Genomic DNA, 24,165 nt, shown 5'->3' with positions numbered 1-24,165 from the left:
CGCCTAGCTTCCCCAGCTCTCCTTGTCATCCATGCTGTCCCTTGTCTGAGCTTCTTCTTGGTGTAGGCACCCTGACACTTCAAATCCGAGCTCAGTGTCTGTAAGCAATGTGTGAAATCTACTTTGGCTTCCTCAGGGAAAGTCAGAGATCTGTGAGCCTGGAGCATCTTGGGCATTTTTCTAGTACAAGGGAGAAAGTGTTGTGTTATGTGTTAGACTGCTATTGTGAAAGCAACTTACCTGGGGAGGTGTAAACAAGCATCTACCCATCTCTATAGAGCACCGGAGACAAACCAAAGACAGATTCCACCGGAGTACAGCTTGGGGAACCAAGACATTATTAGGCTCACTTACAGAACATGGTGAAAGGGTTCCCACAGGAGTGTAGGTGGTCCAAGACAGCCACAGCCAGCAGTGGGCATTCCCACCCCAGCATGAACGAGGACTCACTGATAGCTTTATAGGTGGAGTTCCCCATTGTGCTAACCTTCAGCTGCCCTTTACTCTTTTGCCTCCTGAGATCACAAAGCCACGAATCCCAATGTTATTTGGGCAGAAGCACAAACAATTAGGTAGAATGTGGGTGTGGTAGTAGCTAGAATCTCAGGTGACAGTCTAATGACCCTTGGCATCTCCTCCCTCACTGAGGAAAAGTCAACAGCCAACAGACCTGATAATTGAGGATGTCTTGCAACTAGTCACAGCTCTTCTGATAATGATGAGGGTTCCTAAGTTTTGGAGGATGGTGCTTCACAATGGGCATGGAATTGGGTTTGAGGTTAAACTCTACCTTTTAAGCTCACATCTGCCATTTTGCTCCTTTTGGATGAGGCTTAAAAGAAGTTCTGTAGATTATCAATAGCCTCCATTCTGGGACCAGATGGCCTGGCTGTGAGGTCTCAGACAAGTTACCAAGCCTTTGGTCCTGCCGTGCCCACATGTATAAAATGGAGATGTTTGCACTAGTGCATATTTCATAGAATAGCTTAAAATATATGTGTGCATATATAGGACTATATCCATGGATATACACATTTATGTATGAATAACCCCCATCTTCTTTTTGTGCAACTAAGGATTGATCCCTTGACTCTGGCCATGTTAGACAAGCTTCCTCTATCCTGCCAGTGTTTTTAGCTTTTATTTTAAGATAGTCTCACCAAATTGCCCAGGATGGCATTGAATTCACTCTATAGCCCAGGAAGGCCTTGACTTTGCAGTCCTGCCTCAGTTTCCTAACTAGCTGGTATTACAGGCCAGGAATATGAGACTCATCCCTCTCTACTGCTCTCTGACCACTGAGAGTCAGCTTGTATAAAGACCTGCAGGAGTATTTTTGCGTAAGTTGAATTTTAATATGACTGATTGTTTTCTCTGTATTTTGAAGGCAAAATCAAATTTATACATCCCTCAAATAGAACTGATTCTGAAATTAGAAAAGGAAAAAAAAAATCTCTCCTTTCCTGATTGTAGTATTCCTCTTCATTCTCTCTTGCAGAGATGGCAAGGATGACTAGGGTTGGGAGTTTAGGAATGGGCTAGAAGCGGGATTAAGACCATGTTTTCAGTATCTGGACATGTGCTTTCTTTACAACTTCTTTTCTTTTTAAAGATGTATCTATTTTATGTGCATCGGTGTTTGTCTACATATTTGTCTGCATAAGATGTCAGATCTCCTGAAACTGGAATTACAGACAGTTGTGAGCTGCCATGTGGGGGCCAGGAATTAAACTTAGGTCCTCTGGAAGAGCAGCCAGGACTCTCAAACACCCAGCCATCTCTCTAGGCCCTGGGCATGTGCTTTTTAAAGCAGCAATGGTATTATTTCTTTCATTTTGTGTGAAAATCGAAGGAACCCCACATTTCACAGTTCAGATTCAGGCTAAAAGCATGTTAAGTGGTGAGATTTTAGTGAGGAGCAGAATGACGTGACAACTCCCTAATGTCACCAGACCTTTTCAGAGCACGAAAGAAAACTGTTGTGTTGAGAACAGATGCGCGTGCTAAAACACATCGTCAAGGATGGGACCTTGAACCCCCAGGCCACGGGTCCTGCTGCTGCTTTACTAACAATGCAACTTTAAACCTATTTGAGCTGGGAAATTTGTTATCAGATGACTCATGTGGGGAAATCCAGTTCAATGGTGCCAAAGATGACAGAGAAAGATTAGGCATTTAAATGCTGAGGTTCCACTCCGTCTTGTGAATGAACCACAGCTCTCTTGGATGGGGAGAAAATAGAGAAGGTAGTTTCTCAGGTTTAAAAAAATAAAATCATTAAAGAGCTCTATGGATTTAAATAATAAAACTTTATGCTTACAACATGTTTGTCTTTCAAATAGCCTAAGTACTTTTTTGTAAAACATGCCAAGAGTTTTTTTTTTTTAAGTAAATTATATAAGAATACCTTTTTGTCTTCAGCTATTTGAGATTGAGAACTGGATTTCCCATCACCCCAACACTTCTTAGAATTATTTCCCAAAAGACCTTTCCTCTATTGTGATGAAGGGTTGGTCCCTCCTGGTGGACCCAGTTGAGAATTCACTGGATCGTGAGAGCACTACCAGAATCAGTGGGCAAATCCTTGACCCATTCATTCACAATCTGATGGTGTTATCCTTGAGTAGTGGCATTAGAAAATGTGGCATAGAGAAGTAGGTGTGCCCCGGAAGGGTTTGTTTTGTATCTGGCTCTTTGCTGCCTGGCAACCATAAGATGAGCATCTGTGTCGGGCTTTGTCTTCCACCGTGATCCTGTTTCACCACAGATCCAGAAACCACCAGCCAAAACAAACCATTAGTGTTTACATGGTCTCCCTTGAGCATTCTGTCACAGTCATAAAACATCTGACCACACCCATAACACCCATGTGAAAAGTTTTATGGCATCCACTTATAGAGAAGCTTCGAACAGCCTCCTGCCTCTCTGTCTCTGCGTCTGTCTGTCTGTCTTTGTCGCATTTTAGTCCAGCGCAGCTCAGATTGCTAACCTGCCAGCAAACTCATCATGACCTTCCTGCTTCTGCCTCCTAACTTCTGGGCTTACAGGCAGGTGCTAGTTCCATTCATTTTTCTTCCCCGTGCTTCTATCCTAGCATCTGTTGGAATGAGAGTAGAGATCAGATGATGGATTTTCCAAAACTCCAGGCAGCAATACCAATCCTTTATTTTTTGTTGTTGTTTGGCTTTATTTATGTATTTATGTATTTATTTATTTGTTTGTTTGTTTATTTATTTTTGGCTATCACTGACAGTCACTCCAGGAACGGGAAGGAACCAGAAGATGGATGCAACACCTCGCTCTGTGCCCACAGATGCATGATCAGCTTACCTTGCCTCTTGGGGGAGTGGAGGGAGCATTGTTCATCTGGCAATTGCTGCCTTCTAGGAAGCACCTGGCCGACATGAGCTTGCACTGATCCCAACAAAGAGATGGGCAGAGACCCCGAGTATCGCAGTTCAGCTAGCCTTCATCATTGTGTGTCTCATGAACGCGAGGCTGTTCTTTGTGTGTAGGGTCTGTGTGTGGTGTGTTTGTGAGTGCATGCTCATGGCATGTGTGCTTGTGGGCAGAACACGTGCACAGGTGCCTTTCACAGTGACTCTCAACCTGCTAAGTTTTTTTTTTCTATTGTCTAGCCTTAAGGTCACACTCTGCCATTACTCCAGTAGGTCAGCCTCATCCTGTGTGAGACAGAGTTCACAGAGATGTGACTACCAAGAGATGAGACTCATGGGAGACAATTCCACTTTGGTAAACTCTTGCTCATCAAATCTTGTCTTGGTGTCTGCTTTTCAATAGCTACATCTGCCTATAGGACAGGGATAGGATATGCATATATCTATGTGTATCTGTCTATATATCTCAACCTTTAATTTTTTTCTCCTTCCCTTCCCTTCTCTTCCCTTCTCTTCCCTTCCCCTCCCTCCCTTCACCTCCCCTTTTCTCTTCTTTTCTCTTCCTTTCCTCCTCCTCTCTCTCTCTCTCTCTCTCTCTCTGAGACAAGATCTCATGTAGCTCAGGCTGAACTTGCCCTTGAATGTCTCTCCTGATCCTTCTGCTCCTCACTCTCACTTCCCAAATGTTGGGATTAATAGCATGCACCCACCTTGTTTGGGCAGGTTTTCAAGACAGGGTTTCTCTGTGTAGCCTTGGCTGTCCTGGAACTCACTCTGTAGACCAGGCTGGTCTTGAACTCTCAGAGATCTGCCTCCTGGGTTGTTTATTTGTTTGTTTTTAAGTATACTTAAGATAGTTGACTTAAAATAGTCTATGTATTGTGTGTGTGCATGCGTGTGTGTGTGAGTGAGACATGCTTGGAGGTCAGAGAACCATTGAAAATTGTTTGTTTCTCTCCATACTTACATGGGTTCCAGGGATTGAACTCGGGTTGCTGGGTCTGGGTGACAAGACAAGCCCTCCACCATCTTGCTAGCCAGAGTCAGTCTACGCTTCTTTTCTCCTCCTCCTCTGAAGACAACAATGCTTCATTGTTCTTTGTGTGTCTCACTTTTTTGTTGTTGCTGAAACTGGGACATTCTGAACACAAAGTGAGTTGGCATTTCCTCGGGATTTGCTGTCTTTGCTTGTAGATGTTGGTGTGGTGATCTTTCTAAACTGCTTTTCTAATGGTAGCATTTTTAACAAAAATTTCCTTAAGCTCCTACAGTCAAAAAAAAAAAAAAAAAAAAAAAAAAAAAAAAAAGAAAGAAAGAAAGAAAGAAATCAAAACAAAAAGTTGATCCTAGGTCTTTGCCAATTAGCGTTGTGTTCGATCCAACACAAGGCCATTTGTAACTCTGCTTTAGGCTTCACTTGCTACTTGCAATAAGACTAAAGAAATAAAACAAGGCTGAGTGGTGATGGTGCACACCTTTACTCCCAGAACTTCAGAAGGCAGAGGCAGGAGGATCTCTCTGAGTTCAAGGACAGCCTGGTCTACAGAGTGAGTTCCAGGACAGCCAAGGCTACACAGAGAAACACTGTCTTAAACAACCAAAACCCAAAACCAAACAAAACAAAGCAAAAGAACCCACCAACAACACAAAAAAAAAAAAAAAAAAAAAAAAAAACACTTTCATACTATATTATAATGTGTAGCGCCAGCGCTATGATCTGCTCCACTAATCCGGTAAAGGCCTAGAGATTAAAATAAGAGACAGACATCGGGTCATTCGTTCAACATCAATGTTGGAATGCTGAGTGCTGTTTATTGAAGGGATGGAGTGGGCTTATAAACTGACTCACAGCGCAGTGGAAAACAACAGGGTTTTTAGGTCTTGCTCCTAGGCAGTAGATGTGTGTTAGCAAAACAGGAAGAGTACCAATAACAACTCGGGGGAGGGGGTTCCAGCCAACAGCTTCAGGCTTTCAGGCTTGCTCAGGTGCCTCCGAGGTCCATGCAGGGCCCTACGTGTGTGTGTGTGTGTGTGTGTGAGTGTGTGTGTGTGTGAGTGTGTGTGTGTGTGAGTGTGTGTGTGTGAGTGTGTGTGTGTGTGTGTTGGCACAGTCCATGTGTGGAAGTCAGAGGATAACTTGTGGGAGGGGTAGGTGCTGTCCTTCTACCATGTGAGTCCCTGAGGGTTGAACTCAGATTGTCAGGACTCACAGCAAGTGCCTTTACCAGATGAGTCATCTTGCTGGCCCATGCACAGAGCCGCCCTGATTCCTCAATATGCACAGGACTTTTGCAAAGCCCTCATTCTCTAACCACTCAGTCTGCAGTTTTTCCTCTTGGATTTCCCACATATTTGTTATTTGCATCAACTGTTATCTTTTCTCCTAGAAAACAGGCTTATTTATTTACCTTCCAATGTTTCAAGGAATCAATAAAGAAATCAGGAGTAAAATACCAGGACAAGAACCTGAAAGACCCGAGAAGCAGGGAGCAGTTGCCTGTTGCCAGTTACCTCCCACCTCTTTCATTTCTCTGCCCCAAGAGGCTGAGATCCTTCCATAGCCCCGCCTTACTACTTCCTGTCTCCTCTCTGTCTACAGTCCTCCAAACCTCTATGGTCAGCTAGTGGCTCATTCCACCCTCTGACTCCAAGCAAGCTTTATTTGTCAGAACACAATCAGAATACCACACCACACAACATTTCCCCCTTTTTGTCTAAATAAAAAACAAAGGTTTTAACTAATATAGTAAAGCTGTATAGAATAAGTACAATAACTACAAATTTATACAGGTAAGAATTATATTAACAATGTCTAGTCCATTTGCATTTTACAAATTCAGAGAAAATACTCTTGGTGAGTTCAAAGTGTTGTACCTAATTCACTTCCTATCCTAACTTGTATTACCAACCCAAAACGATCTTTTGATATCTCTCAACCTTATGCACTTTACACCTCTTTTGTGAGTTTTGGTAACAAGAAAACTATAGCTATAACTCTTTAGTCTTCAACTCTATCAGAGATCTGAGAAGGATATATTACCTGAGTAAATAGAAAATGCAAAGCAAACAACTTCAAAAACTAAGAAATGACAGAAACAGCTGGCTGACTGGAGAGTCACTCAAGGGTGCTCTGTAAAATTGGGGCATCCATCCTCGTCCTACAGACCTAGAACATCTGACAGACTTTTCTGTGAAGCAGGAATTTTGAAGGACTGCACTACCTCATCTTGGCGAAGTTCAGCAGCCACATTCTTTTGTGTCCCGTTTGTTCAATTTGGATGACATATTGTTGGCAGTTGAGGCAAGGGCAGTTTCTTGCCCAGTGGCTAACTTTTGCCACAAAGAAAGCTCCATATGGAGTTTCTTCAATGCTCATCATCTTCTCTGAAGTAGATAGTAGGAGCAGATGTGTCTTATTGTCATAAAACAAAACAAACAAAAAACGCCTCATGTTATTAAAACATCTAAGGTGCCATATTCCATAGATCTCTTAAGTGTTTGAAGACTATCTCTCTATCTAAAATATATCTTTTTGACCTTGAAAACATACCTAATATGACTACAAGTTTAATTGTAATAAGTGACTATTAACCTGCATTTCTTTTTTTCTTCCTTTCTCTCTTTCTTTTTCTTTTCTTTTCTTTTTTTTTTATTTCTTGAGACAGGGTTTCTCTGTGGCTTTGGAAGCTGTCCTGGAACTAGCTCTTGTAGACCAGGCTGGCCTCAAACTCACAGAGATCTACCTGCCTCTGCCTCCCAAGTGCTGAGATTAAAAGTGTGCATCATTAACCTGCATTTCTATATTATCCTAAATAGTCTGTAATAATAACTTTCAAGTACTAGAAATTTGTGTTACATTGTTAAATGAGCTGTATAGGGATAATATCTTTAACAAGAGTATAAATGTGTGTACAGTAAAAGTTGGTTCTAATGAAAATAACCTTAAGTTTATATCAATATACAAAAATATCTTAAACAAGATGCACGCCTTTAATCCCAGCATTTGGGAGGTAGAGGCAGGCAGATCTTTGTGATTTTTTAGGCCAGTCTGTTCTACAGAGAGAGTTCCAACATAGCCAGGGCCACACAGAGAAAGCTTGTCTCAAAAATGAAATGAAATCAAACCAAACCAAACCAAACCAACCAACCAACCAAACAAACAAAAAAACCCATAGTATACGAGGGCAGAAAAATATATACATAGTATAACAAAAATAACCTCAAAATTGTATCAATATACAAAAACCCATACCAATGTAAAATATTTAAGGCTAGTAGTTGCTTTTTTGGTTTAAAAGTAGATTCAATAATCTACCTGTCATTTCTATACCCCCCCCTTTTTCTTTTCAGAAGAAGATCCCTGAATCTAATGTCCTTTATTCAGTTTTTTCCCTGACAATTACCAATAACAAATTGTGATCAACCCCCCTAAATGATGATAAATATCCATATCCCACTGAATTACCAAAAACTGCCCACCCCACCTTTTGCAAATGTGGGTGTCAGGTTCTTAAAATGACTTCTTGTTGTCTGGGGATGATGGCATCTTTAGAGGACCCTAAACATTGGGATACTTGTCAAGAGAGCTAGCTCTTTTTGTTGTCCAGTCTGTGTGTAATGGGAAAGTGCATGGCTTGTCTCAAGTCCCTGGCTGAAGTAGTCTGTGGGTCTGGACCATCTCAGCTAGGCTCCTCCAAACTTTCTTGAATCATTTGTAGCCCGAAGCTGATCCTTGGGTGATGCCTGTCAGGTTAGTGGCATTGCTAAAATCTAGATGGAATCATCATTGTGGGGCCCCATCCTCCTTATGGGACTTCAGAGGTCACTGTTAGGCATGGTCATGGTTCACTGCAGAAAACATAAACATTTTAAATGTCATATGCAGCAGGCCTCAAAGAGGTCAAAGGACCACAATTTGTTAAGTATGTCCAGAGTACAGAAACTTAATTCCTAGTTACCTGATAGAGCCTCAAACCAGAAATCATGTACAGAAAGGTAGATGAAGCCTTTTTTTCTAGAATTAGAACTCTATATTAATGTCATGACAAAAGTTTAAAATATATATGTCATTTTTATAATTTTTAGATAATATTTATATCTTAAATGTTTTATTTTATTTATTTTTTTTTCAGGAAAGGGTTTATTTCATCCTATGCTTCAGGGTGACAGTCTACAGTTGAGGGGTGTCAAGCAGGAACTCAAGCAGGAGCAGATGCAGGAACTCTGGAGGAAAACTGTCTCCAGGCTTTTCTTACACAGCCTAGGCAAACATGCCTAGGAATGGTACCGCCCACTGTGGCCTAGGACCTTCCACATCAACCACTAATCAAGAAAATCCCCCATGGACATGCTCACAGACATGCCAGTCTGATGGAGGCATTGGCCATTTGAGCTGTGTTCTTGCCTCCCCCCTGGACATGCTCACAGACATGCCAGTCTGATGGAGGCCTTGCCCATTTGAGCTGTGTTCTTGCCAGGTGTATCAGTTTGCAAGATGGCAGACCATGATGCCACACAGAGTCTTTTAACATGAGTTTGTCTGTTGTGTCTGCAGGTATGAATGTGGTCCAGTTCTTCTCGCCGACTTCTGACATATCACTGTCCCTGTTGACCGGGTTTGACTGAGGGGGCATCTACCAGGCTAACCCTGTGACTCGCAGCTCACTCCTTTCCACATTGTAACTCAATGCATTTTGTGGGCAGGAACTGTGAGCCATGAAGTCTCATTCTTTATCCGCCTGCGCCCACTGGCTTTGACATCCCTTAACCCTTTTGATCGAGATACTCTTTATTGTGATGATCAGGCTGCCCTAACTATGCACTATAGACTGGGGAGGCAGAAGGGCCTGTCAGCAACACAAATCTTTTTCGAAGAGAGGAGGCTCAAAGTCTGAATTCAGGGTACTTGTCATGCTCAGGAAGGCCTTCTTCCCTCTCCAAAGGCCAGCTTCTCCTGGTTAAGTCTCCTCAAAAGACTTCCATGTCTGTGTTACTGCCTAAGGCCATGTTGGTCCATGACCCGTCGTACTGCCAGAGACCATGTTTGATGTCTGTGACTAGTGAAGCCACCAGAAGCCATGCTGAGGTCCATGCCACCAGAAGCCGTGTCCATAACCCATGCAGCTGCCAGTTGCAGTGGGCAAGGAAGCTTTTGCGGTGGTATCGATGACTGCAGGCTCATAACTGAGAACGACAGACATTGAAGGCGTCTGTGCCAACCTCTTCCTTCCCCCCTCAGTTCAGAGGTTTCCATTGTTATGGCGGGAAGCTTGGCAGTATGGAGGCAGACATGGTGCTGGAGAAGGAGCTGAGGGTTCTCCATCTGGATTGGCAGGCAGCAAGAAGAGGACCAAGAAATGTTTTAAAGAGTCAAAATAAAACCAAAGAATTATAAGATTAGTGGCAATAGAATTGTCTCTTAATTTTGGTTTATCTTGTGTCCCGAATATTAGGTGGCTCTTCTGACATGAGACAGAGACTTTAGATTTTGCTTTCAAAAGCATGCTTGGGTTTAGTAAAGGAGAGAGCCACACTCCAACTCAAAACTAGCTTTTATTTTTAATTAAACTGGAACTACAAAAAGACAATTTGCCTTATATGCCTATAGAGAACAACAGAAACAAACATTTGGGAGGATTTACAAAATTTTATCCTTTTCATTGGGACATTTTCTCTGAGTGATTTATCCTTTTTCTTTAGAAGTCTTGTTTGTCCAGTGGTCTTCAGGTTCTTTAGTTGTATGCCTTCTTTCTCCTGGAAAGACAAAAACAAAACCCTGCCCCAACCTAAACTTTGGTGAGTTTCCCTTTTGGTTAAGTTATATCTGATCAAATAAGAAGCATTTTTTAGTATCATAAGTTAGTTTATATTGAATGGTCTTGCTGTTTGATGAACTATCACTTCTTCTAATCAAGAGGCCTCTCTTTTTTGAATCTAATCTTCATCGATATTGATGGTATTCATAACTTGTCTTCTTCTGTGGAAACAATGCAAAGCCTCTTCCCCAATGTAATACATAACTGTGGTTTCCATTCTGAGGTCAACACATTTTTAAAGTATACAGGCTGATTTATTTCAGTAGTTTTTTTTTTTCTTTCCTATTATCCAATGTCTCTTTGTAGCTGTCATTCCTCTTTAGTGTTTAGAAAATTTAAAGTTAATAAAGCAACATGCAATCTATCTCTGGGGGGGTTCTTTATTACTCCGTTCTGTTTATTGAACATATCTTTTAGAATTGAATTAGATTTTTCTATAACTGCTTGCTCAGTAGGATTATGTGGTAATATGCTTTATGTTGCAATTTGCAAAAAACTGCTTTATTTTGCTAGAGATATTTGCTGGACCATTGTCAGTCTTAATTTGTATAGGTATCCCCATGATGGCCATAACTTCTAATAGATGTGTAGTTATAGAATCAGCCATTTCAGAACTCAAAGCATTTGCCCATTGAAATCCTGAATATGTATCTATTGTATGGTGATGAAACACATCAATTTGCCAAATCTCATTCCTTTGAGTAACCTTTGGGTTACTTCCTGCGGGTTGTGGAGTTTGACTATACAAAGAACAAGTCGGACATTCCCTTTTAATTTCCTTGGCTTGTTGCCAAGTGATAGAAAAATCTTTTTCAAACTTTTGCTATTAACATGGTGTTTCTAGTATATTTCCTACCAATAGTTGATCAATTTCATCATTACCTTGTTGTTAGAGGGCTTGGTAGACCTGTATGGTATCTGATATGTATTATATATAAGGGATGATATCCATTTATGATTATTTCTTGTAACTGAATAAATAACAAAGTCAATTCTGAATCATCTGGAATAAATTCAGCAGTTTCAATATGTAAATCATCTCTTTTTGCACACTGAGAGTAACTATATAAAGAGCTTCTGGAAAATCCAATAATACCATGAGGATAGCATGTAATTCTGATTTTTGAACAGATTCATAAGGTCTTTGAGCTACTTTACTTAAATTTCCTGTCTTGGGGGCTGGAGAGATGGCGCAGTGATTAAGAGCACTGACTGCTCTTCCAGAGGACCCAGGTTCAATTATCAGAACCCACATGGCAGCTCACAACTGTCCCTAACTCCTGTTCCAGGGGATCCAATACCCTCATAAAGACATTTATGCAGGCAAAACACCAATGCATATAAAATAAAGTAAATAATTAAAAATTCCTGTCTTATAGCCTGCCTTTCCATTTGTTTGCATCAATATAGAATGTAGGGGCTCCAAAAATTGGTGTTCCCTGTACAATGTGAGGAAGGATCCAATTAGTTCTCTCTATAAACCAAATTCTCTTGCTTTGGGGATATTTATTGCTAATCTCTCCTGAAAACTAATTCGAGTTCATTGCCAATGTTCATTTTCTGTTTATAAAGAGGAAATTTCTGTATTAGTAAAAGGTACCGCAATTATTGCACAAAACATCTTCATTATCAACAGGCTGCAAAACAAACTCATCTTGGTTTACAAAGTTTTCACTAAGCCAGGTGAAGTGTGGTGTCCTATCAGTTGGAAGATGGAGGCAGGAAGATTGGAAGTTTAAGGTCATCATGACTATATAAAGAGTTTGAGGGCACCCTGGGTTACTTGAACCTTTGTCTCAAAAACCTCAAATATTCCAGGTGGTGATGGTCTCCATCTTTAATTCTAGCACCTGGGAGGTAGAGGCAGGTAGATCTCTGAGTTTGAAGTCAGCCTGGTCTAAAGAATGAGTTCTAGGACAACCAGGGCTACACAGAGAAACTCTGTCTCCAGAAACCAGATACAAACAAACAAAAACCCAACCAAAACCAAAACCAAACAAAAGACAAAAGAAAACAAACCCAAAAACCAAAAACCACCACTACCAAAAACAACCCAAACCACAACCACCAAAAAGTCCCCCCAAACCATACATGAGTAAATGAATGAACAAATGATTAAATAGTCAGTGTTCTCTAGTAATAAACCCAGTTCCTATGTGCTGGTTCTGCCTCATTTTTGGACATTCCCTCAAAGCCCCACAGTTTAGCAAGATGGAGCTACTTTCAAACCCCCAGCATGCCTCGTGCTCTCTGGTGAGGCCCTGCCTTCTCACCTGCTCTGTCTGTTTCTACTTTCCATGCCTTGTCAGCCTGGTCAACTGAGCCGACTCTTGAGTGACATTTCAGGCCATGGTTCTCCAGTTTTTCTCATCCTTTGAACTATCTAGTCAGACTTAAGAGTTTCCACATTCAGCAAGTGTAACATTTTAACTCATTTGTGTTTACAAATCAGTTTGTTACCTTGAGTGTGAGGGCCGTTGATTAACTTATTGTTAAATCATCAAGACTTAAGCCAGGGACTGTGTCTAATGCGCACAATCGAGTGACAAATCAGTTCTATAATAAGAATAGCATCCTTGGGAGGACTTACATTACAGAGGCTCACTTGGGTATCTTATGAAAATTTGTAGTAGAAATACAATCTACCAAAGGAGAGAAAAGAAAAGTGCATCTCCACTCTAGCATCCACTTTGTGTTATTATTTCTGGTCTTTTCTTAAATATGTGGTATGAGTGTGTACACATAAGCACACATGTATAGACTACATATAGTTATATTTTATACAAGTGTAATTGAAGTTTTCAGTTTCTTGCCCCAGCACAAGAGACTGAAGTCTAGGGCTTTGCACATGAAGGTCTACCATTGAGCCAAACCCTTTTCCCTCTCCATTTTCATCATTTGTTTGTAGGCACGTGTGTGCACGCCTCTGTGTGAGTGTGTGTGTGTGTGTGTGAGTGTGTGTGTGTGTGCGAGTGTGTGTGTGTGAGTGTGTGTGAGTGTGTGTGTGTGAGTGTGTGTGTGCACGCCTCTGTGTGAGTGTGTGTGAGTGAGTGTGTGTGTGTGAGTGTGTGTGTGTGCACGCCTCTGTGTGAGTGTGTGTGAGTGTGTGAGTGTGTGTGTGTGTGTGTGAGTGTGTGTGTGAGTGAGTGTGTGTGTGAGTGTGTGTGTGAGTGTGAGTGTGTGTGTGAGTGAGTGTGTGTGTGAGTGTGTGTGTGAGTGTGTGTGTGCACGCCTCTGTGTGAGTGAGTGTGTGTGTGAGTGTGTGTGTGTGTGTGTGTGTGAGTGTGTGTGTGTGTGTGTACTGGAAAGTGTGAGGGCCACAGCGTATATGTGGAGGTCAGAGGACAGTTTGAAGGCGTTAGATCTCTCCTTCCACCACGTGGCTGCAGGTATCTTTGTTCCCCGGCTGAGCTACCTCACCGGCCTTCCTGCACATGTCCCCCAGCACTCTTGCACAGTCATCCAACCTGGGTTGGTTCAGGTCCTGCTCTCAGGACTTGAGTGGCCTTGGATAAGTCTCCAAATGTTTCAAATTCTCATTTTCCTCCTTTTTGCAAAGGACACCTCAGCAAGTGCTCGAAACCTCTGGGCGAGTCCCTTTTCCATGTGCCTACAGATAAGGGCATGTGATGGCTGGAGAGAACACACTTTATGTTCTGGTTTAACACTGGGAGCGCCCAGCCTAGGTCGAAGCTGGCCAGGGGAATGCAGAGGACATCTGGGTCATCAGGAACGCCCACTGCACAAGTAGTTGTACAAGTTGTTGGGGGGGGGTGACTTTCTTTCTCAAGCAGAGAACCACTCACTCATTCACTGCAGCTCGTAACCCCCCGACCCCCAGGTCTGTCTTCCTGCCTCTTTGCTGTTGATGCTTCTATCAGAGGATTTGCTCTCTCAGTTTAAAAATCTTCAGTCCTTCTCAGCTTAGTTTGCAAAAAAGTCTGTATTTTTGGGAAGGCATGAAAAAGGCATGGGAAAGAAAAGAAATGTCTTTTCGTTATTTTCTTTTTTGGTTTATATTCATTATACATAATGATGGATAAGATTCAAGCATGTAATTTTTTTTTAAAACATTAACCCCTATGCCCCTATGCTCACCCTTTTCTCCCCATCTCACTAGCCCCTTCTTTCGCCCAGATAGTCACTTTTGTCTTCTTATCATATATGTAAGCTCATCTATCTATCTATCTATCTATCTATCTATCTATCTATCTATCATCTATCAATCATCTATCTATGTATAGAGAGACACACAATCTAGCAATCTAGATCCACATATGAAAGATATTTGAGTCGGGCTTACTACTATGTGTAAAAAAAATCTAAGACCTACAATCTTTGTCTTTTCAAGTTTGGCCTTTTTTTCGCATATATGCGACTTTATGTATATATGTATGGCAGACTCCACAGTGAGAGAAAACACACTTTTAAATCTGAGTCTGGCTTATTTCACTTCATATGACGATTCTCAATTCAGCGCACTAGAAATCTGCTTCGCGTCGGCTTCTGCACGTCGCCCACCCGGCCCACCGCTCCGAGCCAGTGCACGCCGCACTGGCACTTCTTAATTTTCCGAGGCGCAGCGCTGCAGCCCGGGGTCGCGCAGCTCCACCTGGCTCGGCGGCCGGGCGCACAAAGAGCGGCGCGGGCGGCGACGGGCCGGGACGCAGAAAGTAGTCCCGACCACGCCGGCCCCAGTGTCGGCCGACGTCGCCTCACGCCCTCCGCCGCCCGGGGAAAGAATCCCATTGGAATGCGCCCCGGGAAGACCTTTTCCCCGCCAGCCTGCCGGGGCTCGCGAGGCCCAGCTCGCGGGGGGACCCGGGGGGGCCGTTGGCGCGCGCGGCGGTGGCGGCTGCCGGGGTCCGGCGGCGGCGCGCTGAGCGGGCGGGGGGGGGGGGGTCGGGCGCGCAGGGAGACGGCGGCGGCCCCGCGGCGGATCCCTGCGCCGCGGCGAGAGGAAGAGGCTGAATGAGGCGCCGCGCGGGGGACGTGGGGCGCCGCGGGAGGAGGCGGCGGCATGGGGGCAGGCGCTGGCGTCGCGCGAGCCCGGGCCGGAGCGGCGCGCTAGAGCCCTGACGTGCGCCCTTTCCTCCCTTTCTTCTCCTCCTCCTCCTCCTCCCGGCCGCGGAAAGCATGAGCGTGCAGACCCGCCGCTGCGGCGGCCGCCCCGGCTCCTCGCTCGCGCGTCCCCTGGCCGCCGGCCGCCGGTGAGGGCCGCGAGCGCGCGCCGAGGGGGGAAGATGGGGGCCGTGCTGAGGAGCCTCCTGGCCTGCAGCTTCTGCGCGCTGCTGAGAGGTGAGGCGAGGCGGCCGGGGGTGGGTGCGGGAAGTTGCCGGGGTCGGGGACGGGGGGAGGGGAGGGGAGGGGAGGGGAGGCGGCGGGGACCGCGGCGGGGACCGAGAGGCCTGGTGCTGGGGGAGCCGCGCGAGCGAGGGGGCCCGCGATCGGGGGCCGCGCCCGGCCACGGTGCACACCCCTCCCGGCCCCGCGGCGCGGCCGGACAAAGCTGCGGGCCCTGGGGCAGCGCCCGGTCCCCCCTGCGCCCCGTCCCGATGACCGACTGCGCCTCGCTCTCCCGGGCAGAAAGGCTCTTTTGTAGTTGGGCTTTCAGCACAGTCGGTGTGGACCACCTTCTCCCTCCAAGCCCCCACCTTTCCCGTGACTCTTAGGTGAACTTTTTATTTTCCTCCTCCTCCTTCAAACCTCGCTGTTCCCCCCCCCCTCCCCTCCAGGCCTTGTTACAAACTGATAATTGGCTTCCGTTTGGGATAGAATGATCCTGGGTGGGAGCACAGTTGGACATTGACTCTAGGGTTATAGGTCGCGCTTTTCAGCGTTGGGGACTCGTCTGAGCCCATAGTAAAACACAAACGTTGCCCTCGCAACTCCCGGTGTTCAGGGCTCGCCCCCCCCCCCCGTTTTCGGAGTGTGCAGTGTACACTTGGCACCAAGTAGGGGAGTCATCCTCGTGTGGCGAGGAGCTTATCCTGGGAACTAAATTATCATTTGCCGGGCACCCCTGGGAACTGCTTGGCACTTGAGTAAATAACAGAATGCCCTGAGTAATTCGCTATGGGAATCGCTTAAATTTAGTGTTTGGAATTGGACTGCGAAGCTGACACCTACATCCTGACTTTTTGTCATGCGACAGTTTGCAAAGGGAAAGCTTGTCGATGGTCTTCTCCTCGGCTGGGGCCGATGCTGTTGAGTGTCACCTGTGCAGGAATTTAGGTGCCTCTGACGCTGTGGCTTGTAGTTTTGCTTTTGTTCATTTCACTTGTGCCAGTTAATGGAACCTCTCTGGAATTCTTAGTTATTAACAAGCTAAACTTTTAAGTCCTCTAGAAGTAAGGAAGTTGGCAAAGCAGGATAGTAACTAACATAAACGGGACAGGTGTGTCATCTCCGGGTATGTGAATAAGAGTAGTAGCCTTTAAAAATAAGTAAGCATTTTCTAAAAATAAGCATATCCCAAATTGTCTAGTCTTACTTGTAAACTCCAGAAAGATAATTGCTGTTTAATTTCCATGGTAGAGAAATTAATATTATTAGATATTTGAGAGATTTAATAATATGTTTATTTTGTTATGGTAAACTCTGCAAGGAAAGGAGATTTTGCTGTAGCTGTGAGAAAGTTGTAATTGACATGAGAATGTAATTGGCAGGTTCATAATTAAATACAAGAGCCAGTGGATTAATCAGAGTTGGGAAAACACAAATCCATTATCTAGGTTAGGCTTAGCTTCTGATAGTCTAGTTGCAGTTCTTGGAAGGGCATGGTGTGGTGCAAATGCTGTTTGTTTTGATATGAGGGTTGAGTCTAGAGTAGATTCATTACTTTTGCGGTAATAGCTTAGAAGCATGATACTATGTAACAAGCTCAAGAACAAGTAACAATCCAAAGTGGAGTTTCCTTTAAATGTAGCATTTAATGTCCTGAGGAGGTCTTCCTTCTGTTTAGCACTATGTAAATGTATCTATCTTTTCAACTGAAACTGTCTTTTGATGTAAAAGATTCTTGTTCATAATTTAAATTCTGTTTGCTCCTTGATAATGTTATCCTCTGTTATAAATGAGTTACACTTGGTTTCCAAGGAGCAAACTACGGTTTAGTTCCTTGTAGTTCACAGAAGAGGTGGGTGGCACTTTCATACTGGGTGTGTGAGCTTGGGACTTTGGTCCTATAGCCTTGTTTATCCGCAGTTGAGAGTCATTTACTATTGCCAGCATCAGGGTCACCTCCCTACCCCTATTATCAAGTGACAGGTATATTGGAAAAAAAACGTGGAACTTGAGGATTTCAACCCTGAAGTCTTGAGTTTAAAGTTAGATCTTTATTTTTCCTGTTCTGGTTCTCTTGGTCTCAGTTTATCTATAAAACATGGGTAATGATACCTGTCTGTCTGATTTGCAGGGTTATTAGTTGTCTTTAATGAAGTAACATATAAAGTGCTTTCCAAATATTAATTAAAAAATGTTTTAAAGACAAGATCTTTCTATGTTGCTCAGGCTGACCTCTAAATGCAACAATTCTCCTTCCTCAGCCTCCTGAGTGCTTAACATATGTCTAAATGTTATTTTTTTGTGTGAACATTTTTGATTATTTATGGATGTATCCTCAGTTGTTGGTGATTAGAAGATTTAATTTAAGATCCAGAAATAGTTAAATTAGACGAAATTGTGGTCATTTGCAAGGAGCAGGGGCATTATCTGCCAGCTAGTTAATGGTAGAGCAGGGATTTGCTCTATTCCCCTGGCAAGTGTGCCCAGAGGAGCTCCTGTGTGTTGTACCCCACCCAGCTCCCATATATCTTGGAATAAGGCAGACAGGGCTGTGCTCTATGAGACTCCATAGTTTAGATTAGGTCTACCCAGCTACCAATAGAAAAAATAGTGTCTGATTTTTTACATGAAATATTTTTTGAAAGAATTATGATTCTATAAAAGGTTTTTTTTTTAATTTTTAAAAATTATGTGTGTCTGTATATAAAAATATAGAGACCAGAAACATGGGTTCTCTGGAGCTGCAGTTACAGGTGGTTGTGAGCCACTTAATATGGGTACTGGGAATTGAACTCTGGTCTTTTGGAAGACAGTTTGTACTTTTAACCACTGGGCCTTCTCTCCAGCCACAAGAATTAGTGTTTGAAGAGAAGCATGTAAGCATGTGCCTGCAATTCCAGCACTTGGGAGGTAAAGATAGGAGACAAGGCCAACCTAGACCACATAGTAAGTTTGAGGACAGTTTGGGCTACATGAAAACTTTTATCGACAACAACAATCACTCCCCAATACACAAAAAACAAACTACTTTCAAATGATATCAAAATATGTACTTGGTAAATGCAAGCTTGGTTTTCATTGAGGAAGCTTTTTAAACTTATTATTGTCTGTATAAATATTTTAATTTTTTGAGAATTTCATACATGCATACAATGTATTTTGGTTTATATTCATGCCTCTATTCCTCCACCTAACTCCTCCCCCTAACTTCTCCCCTATCTATCCTCACCCTGGAGTTCTTAAAATAACCCACCAAGTCTAATTTGTGCTGCCCCTATACTCGAGTTTGGAGACATTTATTGGAATATAGTAAACCGTATAGGGGCCACAGACTGACTCTTCTCCTGCAGAAGTCGTCAGCTCCCATAGCTGCTCAGACAGTGGTGGGGCCCATGAGCCTCTCTGTATCTCCATGTTGGAATGCTGCCGTTGAGTTTGTGCAGGTTTTGGATAGCACCCACAACTGCTGTGAGTTCGTGAGTGCAGTGGTCCTTTTGAGTCCGGAAGACATTATTTTGCCCTGATCTCCATGAATTTTGCTCTTACATTCTTTCAGTCCCTCTTACGAGATCGTTTCTGATCCTTGTGGGGAAGGGAGTGTGTAGATGTCCAGTTTGTGTCTGGGCTTGTTATATGACAGTTCTTTGCTGTCTTCCCCCCCTCCCAACCTCCCTTTAGACTGGTGAATGGTATCAGAACAAACTAAAATGTTTCCAACTTAAGTTTCTAGAAAAGTGAGTCTTCCAAAAATGGATTTTCCTATAAACCAGTTATTACAAAGTTTTGGGGTTATCATACAGGTGTTGGTATGGGAACCAGGAGATAGTTCCAAGGGTTATAGTTCTAAGTTTGGTGTTCTATGTTTGGGTTGGTCACTTAGTCTCCTTATAGCTTATTGGTTTCATCAAGACAAGGGACCCTTTTGAGGATTTCTGATCCATTTAAGGGATTTGAGAAGTCTTGAAAGGTGAAATGGTCAGTTGTAGCTTTCCTTGCATAGTGGTCCTCAAACTTGACAATGATGGGTTTTTGTTGTTTTGTTTTTTCCTTTTTGAGACAGGTCTTCTAGCATCAGGATAGTCTTGCTTCTACAGGCATGCACCACCATGCTCTGTGCTCTCCACAGCTTTGTGTGTTTGTGTCTGTACGCTTGCACACCTGTGTGAGTGCACTCACTGTGTCTAGGCTTTGGGCATCTTCAGTTGCTCTCTACCTTATTTTTTGAAAAAGGTTCTTTCACTGGATCTGGGGCTTACTGATCTGATTGGCTGAACTCAAGCTCCTTGGGCACTCCTATCTTTACTTCCCAATGCTGAGATTATAGATTCTGGGTGGCTTTTCCCATGGATGCTAGAAATGTGAACCCAGATCTTCATGTTTGCAAAGCAAGCAAGCACTTTACCCACTAAACCATTTTTTTAAAACTTTTTTTTTTTCCCAAACATTTTTGGGAACTTTTGCGGAAAGGAACACTGGAGATTGGGTGATATTTTGGGTTTCAGGTTGACTTGGGTGAATTGGTAATGTTTGATTACAAGCTGGTTTTGTTTGATCTAGTGCTTTTGTCCTAGCTTACTTGTTCTAGGTTTGCCCATCTGGCTAGAGAATAATTTGTAGACTTCAAAGTTTCAGTTCACTGTTATCAGATATGCTAACAGTGTTTACCACCCCCCCAATCTGTTTTTTTAGGGAATTTTTTCTTTTGCTTTAATTAGAGGTGTTCCCATTTGCTAAACTGACCTGTGTCCTTAACCACACTTTGACCATCAAAAAGAACTTATCTTGTTTCACTATCAAAGGCAATTCTGTAAAGAGATATGTTGATAACTGTTTTCTGAGAACAAATTTTGTCTGAATAATTTAGATGTATGGGAAAAACTAGTAAAAAAATTTTGGTGCTGCTGGGCTGTGGTGGCACACGCCTGTAGTTCCAGCATTTCAGAGGCAGAGACAGGAGGATCTCTGTGAGTTGGAGGCCAGCCTGGTCTACAGAGCGAGTGCCAGGACAGCCAAGGCTACAAAGAGAAACCCTGTCTCAAAAAACCAAGGGGGGGGGGGGAAGAAAAGAAAAAAAAAAAAAAAAAAAAAAAAAAGAAAACTATTTATTGACTACTCTGGGAAAACTGGTTTTCACTGTAAATTGTAGTGAAAGTTTATGTTGGAGATGATTATAAAGGGGCTACTGTGTTAGAAAGGTGTGAGTTTTTATCATCTTGTTTTCTGTCACTCTTATCTCTAATGACAAGTTATGTAGCCTCCTTTAATTTTCTGTTCATCACAGCCAACAAAACTTTAGTGAGACGCTGTGCGGAGGTTTGTGAAGGAGGGGTGGTGCTGGTAGTAGGCACTGATAGGTGGCTGCTCCTACGATGGCTGGGCTAAGTCAGGCTTGTTGGCTGTAATTCCATCAGAAAGCACTGTCAAGCTGCATCCCAGTGTAGTAAAACTTTTAAATGCTCACTGTGCTTACGCCACCACTTTGCCAGCCATTAGTTTCAGGGTAACGTGCTTTGGAAGTTTTGAATCCGTTACTGAAACACCGTACTTCTGATGCTTTGTATTTTGTCTTATATGAAGTAGGATGGCTGCTGGCAATTTGACTTTCTTTTTTTGGCAGTCTCCCTGTAGCCCACTGCTGCCCCTGTGCTGCTGCCGCCTCCGCCTCCTGCCCGTGTGCTGGGGGGTGCAGGTGTGAACAGCAGCTTTCTTTTTGCCTTCTGTTCTTGTGTGCATATGTGTGTGGGGCCACAGATGTGTGCAGTTCCTTAGAAGCTGGATTCTGAGTATTTTCAGTCAGGGTGTCTCCCAGGGCTGGGACTTGACAACAAGTGAGCCCTTGTGACTTGCTGATCCCTTCCTCCCTCTGTTGCTGGGCTTGCAGTCTCATAACTTCTGGCTTTTTTTTTTTTTTTTTTTTTGGGTAAACATGGGTTCTAGGGATTAAATTCAGGTCCTCTTGCTTGCAAGTCATTTTAAAACGATACTTTATGGACTGGTCGGTTCTCCCAGCTTTCTTTTACTTTCTGAAGGGTTATAACCTTAACACTGATTTAGGTGATGATGACTATATAAGCTAGATAGTAGAGAATTGAACCTCAATGGATTGTGATATTTTTCACTTACCACAGAGTTAAGTAAGCCGGTATGGTGGCATATGCCTTTAATCCCAGTACTCGGGAGGCAGAGATGGGTGGATGCAGATCTCTGAGTTTGAGACTAGCCTGGTGTAGATAGGACAGCCAGGGTTGTTACATGGAGAAACTGTTGTCTTGAAAAAAACCAAAACAACAAACAACAAGAAAGAAAGAGTTAAGTATAGGTAATATAATTTTATCAAAATAATTAGAAGTATCCAGTTGGTGGGTTCTTTCCTGAGGACAGAGTAGATGCTGTCTGTACTAAGTTCTTATGTGTCTTAACTGTGTTCCTACGTCTGCTGTAAAATAAGTTCCACTTTAATGACTAGAGCATTGCTCTTTAGGAATAACTTTGAAATGTCAAATACATGATGAAGAATCAATCTGCCCTTAAGACGATTTATTTTGCTGAGTATGACAGTGCAAGCCGTTAGTCCTAGTTAGTTGAAGGCTAAAGAAATATTGAAGCTTGGAGGTCAGCCTGAGATCCTGGCTTGACTTTAAAACAAAAAGTCTGTGTGTGCATAGGCACAGGGAAAACAGTGTTGTTAGAGATCAGCACAGAGTTTCGTTTCTTACAGTTGTGTTTTTTGTGGCAGTGACTGTACTCAGGAAATGGGTGAGCTGTTCAGGCGTGCGATTAGAAAACAAGAAGTGCTTGGTCCTCCTGGTTGAGTGATTGGCACTTTGATGCTGTGGGCCTGTTCTCTGTTGTTTAGCTTGCTTAGAAGGGCCGTTTATAAGTGCTTTGACCATCTGGAACTAATCTCAGGAGATTGCAAGATTCAAGACGATATTGAGGTATATAAGTGACTAATTGATACCAGGCGTAACGTAACTGATCACATTTCTGGAGTGAAGTGAAAATGCAAAGGGGACCACGGTCAGCAGTTGCCACCCCCTCCCCCAAGGAAAAAGTCAAGTAAAAAAATAAAACCATACCAAATGTTTGACTAGGAGGTATTTTCTGCATTGGCCTTGGTTACCTTTATCACTGTGAGACCCAAGTCACACTGTGTAGATTATTAGAATATATTAGACTTGTATTATTGGCCAGCTTTATTAGAAAGTGATGACTAAGAATATTCCTATATTTTGGGAGGCAGAGGCAGGTGAATTTCTGTAAGATTGAGGCCAGCCTGGTCTACAGAGGAGTTCCTTGTCAGCCAGGGCTACACAGAGAAAACCTGTCTCAAAAAACCCCAAAGAAACTTGTATCTGTGCTTGACAATACAGAATCCCCCTTCCTGTCTTTAGTCCCAAAACAGTAATGTAACATCTGTTTTACAAAGTGTTTATATTAGGTGCTGTATTCTTGAGATGATTTAAAGAATTCATGGTGGTGTGTGTGTGTTAAATGTACATACTATGAATTTTATATAAAATTTTATATCTACAGGTTTTAGTAGGGAGGCTTGGTTAGTGTGTGGGGTAAGGGAGGGAGTGAATGGAGGTGCTCAGGAATTGTTGTGCAGAAAGTGACTGACTGCTGTGATCACCTCTCCACCTGCCATGTTAGGGATGGAGCCCGGATCCAATGCCGGAAGGCAAGCACTCTCCACTGAGCTGTATTCCCAGTCTTTGCTTCTTTGGAGGGAGCGCAGGTCTTTCCATCTTCTTGCCTTTGCCTCCTGAGTGCTGGATTATCGCTTATGTACCATCATGCCTGCCTGTGATTAGCTTTTAAAACACATTTTAGAAAAGGCATAGTTCACTTTGTGTAAAAGTTTCCATTTTTAAGTGTGCAGTGGTTTTTAGTGTATTCACAAGGTTGTAGATATCACCATGATCTTTTCCAGAAGACTTTTAGTACTTGCCAACAGTGTTCACACCCTTAGCAGTCCCTTTGTAACTCTCTCTGCCCCGGTCTCTGGCAAGTATACATTTGCTTTGTTCCTTTGTGGATCAACATAACGTGTGGCTTTTTGTGTCTAGCTTCTTTCACTTGGCATACTTTGTAATGTTTATTGTATAACATGAATCTATATTTAGTTCCTTTTTATAGCTGAGTAATTCCATTGTGTAGACATGTGGAGTGAATATGGACCTGACTGTTGGAGTCTTTACCTTAAGTTATTTTAAAAATCTTATCCTCTCCTCCCCCATTTGTCTTGAGAAAGGGATTCACTGTGTAGTCCAAGCTGGCCAGAAAATTGTAATCTTCCTGCCTCAGCTTCCTAAGTCCTGGGATTATTTGCATGTGTCACACATGGCAGAAACCTCAACGTTTTTGAGGTTACTGAAAAGAATACAGAATATCGTTTTTATTGGGCTGCTGAGAGTTAGCTAGATACTTGCTAGCATTTCTTCTCTCTTGACTTATAAACAGCCTTGTCTTAATTAAGCCATGGTGTGTGTGTGTGTGTGTGTGTGTGTGTGTGTGTGTGTGTGTGTGTGTGTGTGTGTAGAGGTCAAGGTTGGTGTTGGGTGCTTTCTTTAGTCCCCTCCCTACCTATGCATTGAGTCTTGAGATCACTGAGTTGTCTGACTTGCTGGCCATGAGCGCCAATGGTTGCTTGTTTTTCCTTC

The 24,165-nt window shown here is 43.1% G+C and overlaps 1 protein-coding gene and 1 pseudogene across 1 annotated transcript in view; one reads left to right on the top strand and one right to left on the bottom strand.

Annotated features, from left to right (window-relative positions):
- LOC127212972 (actin-related protein 3-like) overlaps nt 1-24,165 on the bottom strand; it is a 220,518-nt pseudogene that overhangs the window by 139,865 nt on the left and 56,488 nt on the right.
- The window catches only part of Lrp6 (LDL receptor related protein 6), a 120,531-nt gene continuing 111,540 nt past the window's right edge, over nt 15,175-24,165 (top strand). The window contains exon 1 of the mRNA XM_051173184.1: nt 15,175-15,511. Coding sequence (XP_051029141.1) covers nt 15,457-15,511 — 55 coding nt within the window. The 5' untranslated portion in view covers nt 15,175-15,456. The remainder of the gene's footprint in view (nt 15,512-24,165) is intronic.

Source organism: Phodopus roborovskii, unplaced genomic scaffold (genome assembly GCF_943737965.1).
Source record: "Phodopus roborovskii unplaced genomic scaffold, PHOROB, whole genome shotgun sequence".
Taxonomy (NCBI): domain Eukaryota; kingdom Metazoa; phylum Chordata; class Mammalia; order Rodentia; family Cricetidae; genus Phodopus; species Phodopus roborovskii.
The sequence above is the reverse complement of the archived record's forward strand: the minus strand, read 5'-3'. Positions and strand labels throughout refer to the sequence as shown.